This window comes from Protopterus annectens, chromosome 8.part0 (genome assembly GCF_019279795.1).
Source record: "Protopterus annectens isolate FY-2018-M chromosome 8.part0, PAN1.0, whole genome shotgun sequence".
Lineage (NCBI taxonomy): Eukaryota > Metazoa > Chordata > Ceratodontiformes > Protopteridae > Protopterus > Protopterus annectens.
The window spans coordinates 226,045,117-226,059,876 of NC_056741.1; the positions used below are offsets into that span (position 1 = coordinate 226,045,117).

General features: G+C 38.0%; 1 protein-coding gene across 3 annotated transcripts in view; it reads left to right on the top strand.

Moving 5' to 3' along the window:
- Positions 1-14,760, top strand: part of CLSTN3 (calsyntenin 3) — a 1,069,180-nt gene that overhangs the window by 834,455 nt on the left and 219,965 nt on the right. For 2 of the 3 annotated variants that reach the window (XM_044079705.1, XM_044079707.1), the window contains exon 11: positions 9,879-10,039. In XM_044079705.1, the coding sequence (XP_043935640.1) occupies positions 9,879-10,039 (161 nt within the window). The remainder of the gene's footprint in view (positions 1-9,878; positions 10,040-14,760) is intronic. The other variant, XM_044079706.1, reaches the window with a different exon arrangement.

The following is a 14,760-nucleotide window of genomic DNA, read 5'->3' on the forward strand; positions in this document are numbered from 1 at the left end:
GTAAAACAACAAAATATAAATTGGAGTAAATCTTGTTAACAAGCAGTCCCTTCCTACATATAAACAATGAGAAAACAGTGATAACAAATACAATATAAATTCAAATAAAACTTCTCTCAACAGTCAAATCCACAGAAAATCACAAACCAAGATAGGATTGTTTAGATATGTTCAGTTTTGTTGACATTCAAATGATGGGTATAACAATTCCCAATATTTTAGTAACTGCCTACAGTCTTAATAACTTTTCTATGATACATTTAATAAACTGCAGTCAACTTTCCCAGATGTGAACAGAGTAATTTAAAAATACAATCTGAGGTAATAATTGATAATGAGTCCGCTGTCTTGCTAGTGTACCTCCCCTTATCTTTCATTAAAAAATTCTTTGAAAATGCAAAAATAATGGAAGACAACAGCCCGATATCAGGGACAATTTTTAAATATTACTGGTGTTTGCTTAACAAAGTTAATCAAACAGGTTTTGCATCAACATACATTTTCTGAATGATAAAAAGTATAAAACATTAATGTTTGACATTAATGGCCGGCTATAATCATCAGTGAGTTACAAGCAAGTCTAAAACTTTACAGGGGGGGGGGGGGGGCAGAACAAAATTAGGAGGCAAAATCAGGGTCATTTGAAAGGTATGGTACCAGTCTTGGAATATAATTTGCTGGAGGCAATCAGAAAGCTGAACTTCAGAAACTGGCAAAAAGTAGTCAGAGATTAAACACTGGTGGTTATGATAGTTTAAGTGTATAATGCATGCAGTCTTGTAGGCAGGAAGAAGGAACACCTGTGCAGATAGTGTCATCTTTTCTGTGACAGATAGGAAGAACCATACAATGAAGTTAATCTCTACCAAGTCATTGAAAAATGAATCTCCATTATCCACTTTGACACAGTATCTAGTTCTGAAGTTGACAGTTTGTCTGCCCACCATGGGTTCCCTTAATCTCATAAGCAGCACTGGGTGTCCCTTTCCTATGTATAGACACCCTGCTTACTAGGTATAGGTCTCCCTTTTTCCCCAACGTATTGCAGTAGTGAATTCTTTATCAGCTAACCAGATTCTCATGTCCTCAGGCAAAGTGTTAAGGTCTTGTTCCCTCACCAAAAGTTCTGCCAGCCCTTCAAAAGTGGTGACCTGACATCCACTCACCCACCTATAAAAAATAGTGCTTAGTTCAGCAATATATTCACACACATTTTCATCTTCTTTGCATCTATGCTTACAAAACTTTTTTCTATAAGCTTCAGATGTTAACTTATAGCTTTCTAAAAGACAAATCTTTACAGTATATTTACTCCTTTATAATTTAAATCCAAGGATATGAGTCAACTGCAGTTAACCACAAGGAACTCCAAGAACATGAAGAAAACAGATCCCAAACAAGTAGAAACACTCAATTTATTAACACAACAGAATTAAGCTTTCGGGATACACCCTTCATCAGTATTCACTCAAAGTTTAAAACATCAGCTATTTTATACTTTAAAATACACAATACACATGACACAGCCAACCAATAAAAACATCCAAGCAATTAATTCTTAAAAGAACATTAAGTAAGCTTTACATAAAAAAGCATTTCATAAAAAAGCAAGCCATTTAACTATAAGCATTGACATAAATAACTACATGAGGTTGTATTCACATTACAATTTACTTGTCATTAAACATAACTTAATCTAGTATTATTTACATTGCATTTGTCTTTCAACTAAAAATGGTTTTATTGTTATCATATTATTTAAACCAGGAGGTTTATCAGCATCACATCTAGTTATCCATTTATATTCAGCAATATCCAATTTATTATTAATGTCACCTCCTCTCAGATTCTTATACAATACTTCTAGGAATTTAAATTTAAACTCATGTGTTTCATCATTTTCAATAATATGTTTCGCTAGTGCATTTTTTACCACTTTTCTTCTAATTTCAGACTTATGTTCAACAATACAGTCCTTTAACCACCTTGAACATGTTCCTATATAGAAACTTTCACATTTTAAACATGTGCCCAAATAAACTACTAATGTTGTGGTGCATGCTGCCTGATGCTTAATCACATACCTATATTTTGTTTCGGGATGTTCAAATTCTACCAAACTACAGACATTCTTACAACTACAATTATAACAAGGCAGCGTGCCACACTTATTCACAACAGAGATCATGGCATTAGTCTTAAAATCCTTATAGCAAAGCTGCCTTCTCAAACTTATACTATTTCTATATGTGAATTGTGATTTATTGCCCAAAATATTGAACAACTCTGGCATGGACATCAATATCTGCCCTTTTCTTTTAATAATATTTTCTATTTCCATAGTCATTCTATTAAATGTAGTTGCATAGCGGATTATTGGTGTCATTTTCTAATATCTCTCCAAAAAAAAGAGGTGCTGTTTGCATTCTTTTATCTAATATTTCTATCATTGTTTCTGATACCAAATCTGTACTATAGCCTCTATTTATGAAGTTTCTCCATTTGCTCTTTACACTTATCATCCTCTGTATTTAGCCTGCTTGTTCTCAATAGTGGAGGACTTTATGATAGTCACACCTGATATAAGTTCCCTTTTTATGGTAATTCCAAATGGATATGGCATTAATGCTATACGTGAATTTTTATGTAGACATTCTGATATGAATGGGAGATCAATAAAGAATATTTGCAGCTTAATTGAAGTGGTTCTAACTAAAAACATATTTTTGTTTGATGGGCAACCATATTTGCAAATATCAGGTGTAGCCATGGGAATGCCCATGGCTAATACATATGCAAACATTGTATTGAATCAATGGGAATGGGAATATGTATATGGTGAGAAGAATCTGTTTAAGATATTTTGTTTTATCAACGTTTTGTTGAGGATTGTTTTATGATATGGAAAGGTAATCAACAATATTTAATTAACTTTGTTGAATATTTGAACAGCACCACATCCTTTCTGAAATTTACAGTGACTTCTTCATATAGTAATATTGCGTATTTGGATGTTCAACTGTTTAAGGATTCTGGTGTATTAAAAACATGTGTTTATAGTAAAGCGATTCGAGTAAATAAATAAAGGCACATTACAAGCATGCATGATAGGCATATTTTTCGGGGAATAGTTAAGGCCCAATTTTTGATAGCCACAAATGTAGGTTTAAATATATTTAATAATAAATAATAAAACAACAAGACAATACTCAGTAAATCCAACATGGTGACTTCAGAGTTCAAACTTACAGGAAATATTTTAAAACAACATTGCAGGACAGTCTCAAATAAATACAGAAAACATCTAAACTAATCTTTACTATATTCCTATCCATATCTAAAAGAGATACTATGCCCTGAATCTTACTTACAGCAAGTGGTGATGAGTGGTTGTTCTTGCTAGGTCCAAGACAAAATACAAAATGTCCAGTCTTTCTCTTATAGAGTTCTTAAATCAATATCAAATATTACTGCTGGGTTAGCTTGGATGACATCACTCATCGTCACCTGACTTCAGTTCCCAGGCTAAACAGAAACTTAGTGAAATTTAACATCTCTGTGTTGAAAATACATAACTCTCAGATGTTTGCAGTTCTTGAAAGTCATAAAACAATAAAACACTTTTTTACATTTTAAATCTAGTAATTACTTGTCCTTCAAGGCAATACAAGCACTCCTAGCTCTAGACATTGTGTCTGCTACTAAACTGAAACTGAGAGATAACATCTTCTGTTTATGGCCCAGCTAAAGGTAACTTAACCTTAACTATTCTTAAGTTTTGCAAGTTAACCTTCTATGTTCCAGCAGGGTATGCAGTGGTTACATCTCAGATCAATACATAACATACAGTTCTGTATATATCAGATTAGTATTCACAAATGACATGGAATTATTTACAAAATTCCAGATAACTGGGCTGACAGTGTCACATTTCTGACCCCCCCCCTTCGAAAACTCAAGCTAGTTTTTCAAGTGACCCTTGAGAAGCATTGCTTGAGAGGGTGACCCTATCTGGGAATACACTACCTCATACCCTGTCTTGAGATTCCAACTGCCTTTGAAATTGCTGACCCAAGTACAGTGCTGCACTGTCCCATCGTATACCTGCAACCCTAGACTCCACCATAGTAATTTGGGATTTGGCTGGCTGGTTCCCTGCAGCCATAGATCTCACTCAGACTCCTCCTGCCTCCTATTGCCAATACTTAGAACAAGGGCCTCTCTGTCATGGTAAGGTTTCATCATGTTAACATGGTACAGTTTGTGCCCCTGCCTCCTGCCTAGAAGTTCTACTATGTAGTTAACATCACTGACCTTAAATACCATTGTGTATGGTTCCTCACAAGCTGCCTGCAGCTTGTTGTGTCTGACATGAATGAGATCCATTACCTGCTGCCCTACAGCATACTCTCTAGCTCGAGTATTCATGTCATAATAGACCTTTTTCTGTTGTTGGGCTTCTGCCAAGTCTCCTGGGCCAAGCCCATGAGTTCCCTGAGCCTTGTCCTGAGGTTTAGGACATATGCCAAAACAGGCTCCTTGTGAGATTCACACACCCTCCCACTCATCACTAATCAAATCTAGAAATCCCCTCACCCTATGCCCATACAGAAACTCAAAGGGTGAAAACCAAGTGGATTTCTGGGGAACCTCTCTGTAAGCAAACAACAGATGGGGCAAATATTTGTCCCACTCTCTCTTAAACTGGTCTGCAAATGCCTGTAGCATCTTGAGTGTAGAGTTTAACCTCTCAACATGGCCATTAGTCTGGGGATAGCAGGGGGTAGTCTTTAGGTGCTTCACCCACAGTACTTCCACAGAAAATCCAGTAGGTCTGACATGAAATTGGCACCTCTGTCAGCTAGTATTTTTTTTTGGGAAACCTACCCTGCTGAAAATCTCTAACAAAGCATTTGCCACCTTTTCGGCCTCAATGGAGGACAGAGCCACTGCTTCAGGGGATCTGGTAGCATAATCTACTACCACTAGGATATACTTTTTCCCTGTGGAACTTGGGGTACTCAGAGGCCTCACAATATCCATAGCTATCCTCTGAAATGGCACCTCAATCACAGGCAAAGGCATCAAAGGAGCTTTCACATTATCTCCTGCCTTGCCTATCTTTTGGCATGACTCACAGGTCCTGCAGTAACCTGTTACATCTCTAGAAATTGCAAGCCAATAAAAGTTCTGCATAATACATCTCCTTGTATGCTTTATGCCCATATGCTCTGCAAAGGGAATATTACGGGCTATGGCTAGAAGTGTCAGACAGTAGGTTCTGGGCATTACCAACAACTGTATTCTCTCACTCTCTAGCCCTCCCTCAGGGATCCACTCTCTATACTGTAACCTTTTGTCCCAGTATACAGATCCTTCCTTCCCTTGAAAATCAGGTGCCTCACTAGCTACCTCCCTCAAGGCTTGTAATGTAGGGTCTGAGAGCTCAGCCTGTCTCAACTCTCTCTTTGTAACCCTTCTCAGCTCCCCTTCCACAGGAAATATGCTATTCTCTGACAGTGGTGCCTCACTGTCAGCCTGTGTACTACTATTCACCTCTGCCCTTGCAGTCACTCTGCCCAAGGAAAATCAGTACCAACAAGCAGCTGTGGCTTCTCTTCAGTCTCACTGCTACAGGGAAGCTCCCTCCCTAAAATAACCACCCCACCAGTCCTAGCTACAAGTGTGCAGTCTGTTTGGGTCTCCCCCCAAGCTACCAGACCCACATGCTTGTCTCTATGCCTGACTGCATGTAACTGCATGCACACACAGTACTGCATTATCAAAAATCATTCCCTATCAGGACATCTGCAGGGATATCTTCAAACACATCTACTTGTTTGCTTCCTTTGCCACCCTCCCAGTCAAGGTGAACCCTAGCCAAAGCTATTTGGAATGGGGTTCCTTCTAAAGCTCTGACTGGAGTAGACTTCCAAAGCAAGTAGTTCTCCTCTGTAACCATTGCAGGCTTCACAATGGTTAGGTCAGAGGCTGTGCTTCTCTTAACAGTGGCTTCTTTCCCATCCACTAAGACAGGACATAACCTCTTATGGTAGTTTGGTACCCTTGTTGTCATGAGACAACTTACTGCTGGCATTTTGTTATTCCCACTTACTGTCACTCCCACCTGTGGTTCCCTGCCTTGCCTGTGTGGACATCTATATGCTACATGGCTCCACTGGTTGCATTTAAAACATATAGCCCTTGGTCCTGGATGTGTACCTGGACTAGTGGTTTCTGGCAGACTCTGTTGGAGCAGTCTGGGCTGCTCACCATGGGTTACCTTAGACCCATGAGCAGCACTGGATGTCCCTTTCCTGTGCAGTGATACACTGCTTGCTACGTATAGGTCACCCTTCTTCCCCAACTCATCTGCAGTAGTGCATTGTCTATCAGCTATCCACATTCTCATGTCCTCAGGCAAAGTGCTAAGGGCTTGTTTCCTCACCAAAAGGTCTGCCAGACCTTCAAAAGTGGTGGCCTGACATCCACTCACCCTACCTATGAAAAAAGTCCTTAGTTCAGCAATATATTCACACACAGTTTCACCTGCCTTGCGTCTATGTCAATAAACTTTTTTCTATAAGCTTCAGGTGTTAACTTAAAGCTTTCTAAAAGACAGTTCTTTAAAACATTATAATTTAAACAATCAGTATCAGACAATTTATTAATAACAGTTACAGCTTTACCATGGAGTAAGGGGGTCAGGAAGCATACCCTGAGCCCTTGGTCAAAATTATACTGTCTACATACCCTTTCAAACATATGAATGAAACTATCAAAATTATCTCCTTCTGAAAATTGTGGAAGAAAAGTACTGACCTTTGTTGCTTCTGGGGTTCGGTTACCCCCTTCCCCATTACCTCCATGACTCTGGTGAAGGGTCAGCATCGCCTTTTCATGTTGCCTCTGCCTCTCCTTCTGCTCAGCTTCCAGGGATTGCAATTTCTCATTTTCCTCAGCCTCTAGCCTTCTCAGTCTCTTTGCTGCTTCTATTTCCAAATGCTTGGCCTCGAGCTGAAGTCTCTTTAACTCCAGATGGATCTTTAAGTCCTCTGTGAAAAGGTTGAACTGTCCATTTACTGAGAGTTGTACCTCTCCAAGGCCAATTTGGTTGTCCTCCTGTTTGCTAGTCTGTGATGCAGCTGTGACTAAAGCTGCAATCATGTCTGCCTTAGTCAGGTTGGCATGCACCAGTCCTTTAGCCTGTCGCATCTCAGCCAACTGTCTCCTTGTCAGCTTGCCATACTCCTCTGCTGACATGCTTGCCTGTTCTCCCTGACTAAGTGAACAAAAATAAATAAAACAATTGTGATATGAACTCTGAATGTTCCCTGTATGTCTGATTAAGAATACAAACACCTTCAGTGACCATTTTACACAGGCTATAGGAATTCAATATCCACACCACTACAAACCAATTAAAATGTGATATGGCTATCTCCCCACAGTCAACAAATTAATATCTGATTTGGATATCACAACACTGTCCAGCAATTAATATGTGACACCCCTGCACTGGCCCAGTAATCAAGGAGCTTCAATCCTCACCACTGGCAACAGTGAGGAATGTACACAATGGGAGAATTACAAGTGCACACACACTAAAGTGCAATTTCCCTTAAGAGCACACAGAGACCACAGTCAATCTGGGGCAGGTTTCTCCCTCTTTCTCCAGATCCTCAATAAGACTCCCCACTGGCACAGCTATAGGGTTGATATCGCTGCTGAGTGGCCAAGCCAATATCTCCACCACCCTCTCTGTCCAACCAGTGTTTCATGTCCCTGCCCAAGTAGCTGACACACACACGCACTTTGAGACTTGATATATATATATATATATATATATATATATATATATATATATATATATACACAAACACACACACACGCACCTGAAAAATGCTGGCACAGGTTTGCTACCTATGCCCTCTTCTGCCCAGACTATAAGGTAGTTTCCACTGCCACCATCCCCTACATAGCAGCTACTATAAGGCCCTTACAAAGGTGTCCAGTCCTACTGTGTAATGTTGCTATTAATCCAAATGGTAGTTTTAACCAAGCACCAGGCTATTAGGAGTGGCCTGTACAATCTCATCAAATACATATGTCAGTACTCTATATCAGCCAAAAAGATAGGTTTAAATATATGTACTGATAAATAATAATAATAAATAATAAAAGAACAAGACAATACTCAGTAGTTCCAACACAGTCACTTCAGAGTTCAAAATCACAGGAAATATTGTAAAACAACATTGCAGAACAGTCTCAAATAAATACTGAAAACATCTAAACTAATCTTTACTGTATTCCTATCTATGTCTAAGAGAGATACTATGTCCTGAATGTTACGTACAGCAAGGGAAGATGCAGTGCTGATGAGTGGATGTTCTTGCTAGGTCCAAGACAAAATACAAAATGCCCAGTCTTTCTCTGAGAGAGTTCTTAAATCAATATCAAATATTATTGCTGGGTTAGCTCGGATGACATCACTCTTTTTGTCACCTGACTTCAGTTCCCAAGCTAAACAGAAACTTAACAAAGTTTAACATCTCTGTGTTAAAAATATATATCTCTCAGATGTTTTCAGATCTTGAAATTCATAAAACAATAAAACAGTTTTTTTTTTACATTTTAAACCTAGCAATTACTTGTCTTTCAAGACAGTACAAAAATTCTTAACTCTAGACATTGTGTCTGCTACTTAACTGAAACTGAAATTTAACATAATCTGTTTATGGCCCAGCTAAAAGTAACTTAACCTCAACTATTCATAAGTTTTGCAAGTTAATCTTCTGTGTTCCAGCAGGGTATGCTGTGGTTACATCTTAGCTCAATACATAACATACAGTTCTGTATAAATTATATCAATATTCACAAATGACATAGAATTATTTACAAAATTAGAGATAGTTGGGCTGGCATTGTTACAGCCTGTTATTCCAATTTTCAGTATTCCAGTATTGCTTGCATAGCATGTGGATTTATAAAAGGCAGACAGAAGGGAAGAAATAGCAGTCCTCTTGAGAGCTATTCCCTGCATACCCTAGAGTGAATGATGGAAATAGACTGGCATCCTGCAGCTGAATTTGCCATAAAGAATTTACTCTTCAGTGGCTTGATAGCTAATGAGTCTATACAGTGAACTTCCTAAAGACGTGTAAAAAGATATGAACAATAAATTAATTCCCTTTTCATTTGATTTGTAAAAATATTGGTAGACCATTCACCCTATCAGCAAAAGTTTATGTGATGATAATATTTCACCTCTAGTGAGTGATGATTCTCTGATATTTGCTTCCTAGTGATGTATAAATTGTTATACGTCTAGAAAGCCACATGAGAAAAAAACAAATTCTTGAGGCACTTACCAGAATGGTTCATATTTTGTATTTGTACTTGTGTGCATGTATGAATGTGTTTATCATTTTATCTATATTTGGCTATTAGAATATGTCGTCCAATAATCTAAGTCATTCAACAGAAAAGTCTCATAATACTGTAGGAAACAGTTCTTCAAATTGTTACAAATGTAATGGTGATTGCAGTCTTGATCATAAAAATGCTGTAATGCAGCATTAGGATTAAGTCAATGTGTCCGCCACCCTGATACTAAATACTCATAAACAGTTTTAACCATAAAGACTTTCTACAAATCTACACTTGCATTATAGAAAAAAATAACTGTGGTCATATTTGTTCTTTAGGAAACAGCTAATTGGTTTCTCCTGAAAAGTTTTCTAAACCATGTTTAGAAATTGCTATCTGCTTTTATTAGTTTGCTTGTTTCTGCTCTTTCCCTTAGTTGTTTGAATTGTGATTGTTTCACCTCTTAGTTCTGAATTTTCTCTGAGTCATTATGTCTGTTATTTCAGCAGGTAATACCTTGCGGACACACCATTATTTTCATGGCTACCTGGCAGGATTTACCTTGCGCCCTGGGAAGCTAGAAAATCGTGAAGTAATTGAATGCCTCTATGCCTGCAGGGAAGGACTTGACTTCAGTGATTTTGACAGTCTTGGAAAAGGAATGAAGGTAAGAGACTTCACAACTATGTATGAAATTAAATAAATGGTTTGAAAGAAAATATGTCAGAAACACATTCTAAACCAGGTGCAGGACCAGCAGAGCACATATTGCTTTTAAAGCAAGCCTCTTGTCACACAGTTACCATAATGGATAAAACAAAGATGACAACAAGTAAATGTAACTTTTGAGGGAAGCATCTGTAAAGATAATTTTGTCATATGTGCCTTTTAAATTAATTTTATAGCTAACAGATTGTGTGACTTTTTCTATAAGACTATTTCATCATTATATTAGGCTTCAGTCTAAGTGCAAATTGAATGTGGAAATGTGAAATAAATCTTTTTGTCAAGTGTAATGCTGCAGAAAGAAAACAATTTGCCTTTGGTAAATATTTACTATACCTGAATGCTTTTTTGTTCCAGTTCTTGTTCTTGTTGGTAACTTTTGAGCATGACAATAACTGATATTTGTAGTCCAAGTAGCACTGTGATTACGCTCCAAGATCGAGAAAACGATAAACCTATTATGTGCTGCTGTAGCATGAGACCCAAGCGTAACAGCACATTCAAAGGTATATAACAAATGTTAAACACCCCTAAGCATTGTTACAGTCAGTTAAAATGGAAGGGATGTTCCTTCACTTTCAACTGTCCCAGAATATCATTCTGCCTATGTCCATGTAAGTTTCCAGACATCAGTCTTTAAGTTGTTGTTGTGTCTTTCAGCTTTTCCCGGTTAGGGTTCGCCACAGCGGAACTCCGGTCAGCTAATGATTGGCAGTAGATTTTTACGTGCTGAGTTGCTGGCCCTGCTGCACAACTTCAACGAAGGTACACCCATTCACGCATGTCTCTACACAGAAGACGCTCTAGCTGAGAATTGAACAGGACAACGTCTTACTGTGAGACGACAACGCTGCCGCAGCACCACCACCGCAGTCCAGACATCAGTCTTTAAGTAACTCATTTAAATTAGGATTATTGATTTTTTTCTTCACTTACAGTCTATGTGAGACCATTTGCTAAGTACTTTGCAAGCTTTCAAAGCAGGTAAAACACTTCGTCTTTTTTTAAACAGGTGGTTCATAAAATTCCATACACTACAAGAGAGATCATAACCCATTATTTCATGTTCTCAACATAGACGCCAAGGTTTGCTCTTGAGCTTCACTTTCAAGGTGAATTTGTTGGCATCCATGTCTCAACACATAATAACATGGTTAAGACTGGAGATCCCAATCATAACCCTCTATGAGTAGCTTCATTCTTGCCACACTATAAAACTGAATTTCACAGAAGGTTGAGTTCAAAGTTGAGTTTTGCTGAATAACCTCCACAATATCGAGTATGTGTCTAAAAGCTTGGAGGTAAAAGCAATGTTTCTAGCACAGAGGAAGTTACATACCACTTTGATATAAACTCACTTGAAGTGCTGACCCCTCACACACACACACACACACACACACACACACACACACACACACACACACACACACACACACACACACACACACACACAGTTGCATACATACAAAAAGACATACGCTTTCCTAAAGGCAAAAGCAGCTAAAAATGAAGTATCATTTGCTTGCAGTTCTTTTGTAAAAAGGAACAGCCCTCTTCCAACATTTATTTCATTTATGTGTTAGCTGTGTAAGTGAACTAATATTTTATTGATCATTTTCAGCCATGACGTGGGTCACAAGGAGAAGATAATTTTATTTTATTTTCATTTGTTAACCGGTTTAAATCAAGCTATTTCCTGTAATCCAGTGGTGCAAGGTTTGGTTCCCTCAACCTCCATTGCCTAACTTTGTGACACTGAGCAAGTCACTTAACCAGACACCACTTCCCAGCTGAGTCTGATAAAAGTCCATAGAGATTAGTGCGCTACACCAGAAAACAAATACAAATAAATAATAACTAAATAAAGAAAGAAATAAAACATGGGTAGAGCGCTGATCCCCATGGGTCTTTTTCAGACTCAGCCTTGAAAAAAACAGAGAAAATTGTTAATAGAACAAAAAACAGAATGGAAGTACAATAAAATAAAAACACAGAATATGCAAAAGTTTAATGGCACAAATGTAGAAACTGGCACAAATTATACAAACTGGAAGCAGAATACTTATACATGCAGTAGTATATGGCAACTTATTTGTAATATAATTCCTTGGTAAGAGTATATCTATATCCTAACTGCAGTTTTTGGCCCTGCAGAGCAACTCATATGCCTTATTTTAACATGGAAAGGAAGCTGCTCAATCAGACCATCTTTGTTGATCGAAAAAGAGCCCCTGAAAGGGCAGATAATGCATTATTACTAAAGACTGAAGGAATCAACTTTGCTGAGGGGCCATGTAGGTAGTTTTACAATGCATTTATCCAGTGGCTCATTCAAACTGCACCTGGATTGACTAGTGGGGTGCAGGTTTGCACGAGGATGGTGTATACCAAGGATCTATTACAAGGCCCATTCTGTTATTTGTTTATTAAGGAGATTTTACTAGATGCATTAGGGCTCTATATGATTACCAGCATAACAGACTGTCCCATAGCTGAGAAGTTTATAATACTGCTTAGCTTTCAATGTCTTTGATCAAGAATTCTGGACAATTGAAATCAAAGTGTAGACCAACTTTACTAGAAGTAGTGAATATAGTAACAGAGATAAAACAACTGGAACTGGGATCTTTAGAAAAGGGACAGAACAAACTACGTAGAAAAAAATGGGAATTGTGGGAACAATATTTACAGAGAAGGAACAAGCTTTAAGAGGCGAGATTTGAATGAGCCATATAAGGCTTAACTGACAGTGACTGGATAGATTCTAGATTATAAGTGATATATAATGCTTGCAACTACAGTTGTTTCAATAGTGTCTGTGATGTATAATGTTTGCAATTAAAGTGGTGTCAATGTTGTTTGTTTTTCATTTATATAAATGTAAGATTGTCTATGTTGTACGTGATAATTTAATACTAATGTCTTTCAGCTTTTCCCAGTTAGGGGTCGCCACAGCAGAACTCTGGTCTGCTAATGATTGGCAGTGGATTTGTACAGTGCCGAGGTGCCAGCCCGACACCCAACCTTCAAAGAAGGCACACCTATTCACGCACGCACCTACCTGCATGTTTTTAAACGTCATTCGACTGTAGGAAGGACAAGCAGACTCCACACAGAAGGTGCTCCAGCCGAGAATCGAACAAACCAGAGAACCTATTGCTGTGAGGCAACAACGCTAACCGCTGCACCACCGCGGCCTATATGTGATAATTTAATAAAGATCTTTATTGAGAAAAAAATAGGATTTTGGACAAAGTCAAAAATAATGTGTGGTAGGTGTAGGAACAAGGCCCTAAATTATGAACATTTTGCCTATTCCTCTAACAGATGCTGCATCAACATGCATTTTCAGAACAACAAAAAACATGAAACTATAATGTCTGCATTACTTACTGATTCCAATTATCAGTATTTATCAGAAAAATCAGAACTATTATGAGGGAAAGAGTAAGAGTATGAGGCAAAACCAGGGATGTTTTGTAAAATCAGTGACAGTTAAAAATGTGCTGCAGTCCCTTTCAAAACCTCAGAAAATACTAAAGCCCTGACTATGTCTGAAGACAAATGCCACAATCCCTTCAATATAGGGCAAAACGTTTAAAGCACAGTTCTTCAGAATATTGAACATAGCAAAAAGTCTGTATTGTATGCTTCCCAGCAAAGAAAGACGTAACAGAGCATTCCACAATAAACACCCCACTACTGAAGTCTATAATCATCCAAAGAGACACACACACACACACACACACACACACACACACACACACACACACACACACACACACACACACACACACACACACACACAAACAATACACAGATGAAAATTTAAGTAGGATCCTTGAACAGATGCAACACTAATCCTCATTCTAAAGGCCAAAGAATTAGCAGAACAGAATCAAGACAACAGAGGATGGAAATCCTTCCGAAAGATAATGCTGCTTCTGGTTCCATTAAACTAAGACTCCTGAGCATGCTTGGAGAAAGCTTGCAGCAGTAAACTACCTTATCAAGTAAAGTAGCATTGCTGCACAGCATCCCATTATGAAATTAGATATCTAGCCAATCCCAAAATAGAAAATTAATCAGCAAGATATATGTCAAGTCCAAAATTCTGATAGCAGTTGCAATAGTAACCCAAACTGACACAATATATTTGGGGTAGGCAACAATATGCCCATGACCCCAAAGGAAGCTGTAGATTTAAAAATATATACGCATGATACTACCTCTTTTTCTGTGAGGCAGCACATATTATATACATAATATACTAAGCTACACGCTCTAGAGACCTAAACCTTGTCACCACAATAAACAGAACATGCTGGAGGGATAGATTCCTGTCCCAGAGACTTCCCATACTCTGGAACAAACTACCTATCTATGTCAAACAGAGCTCCTCATTAGCACTCTTCAAGAAAAATCTTGATGAGTGGATGGGTAATAATAAATTCACCCTGGGGATCACTTCTGTGGTTCTGCTTGACAGGGGCACAGGAAAATAATTTTCTTGGGTGGCAAAAGCCAGGGTACCTTTTTGGATAGGCTTCTATAGGCCCTAGGGCCAATAGCCTAGTACCTACCTATTAACCTATATTGATATTTTAAAAAATAACAATGTTAAGCATGTTAAATGATTTTTTTGCATTTATTTATTTATTT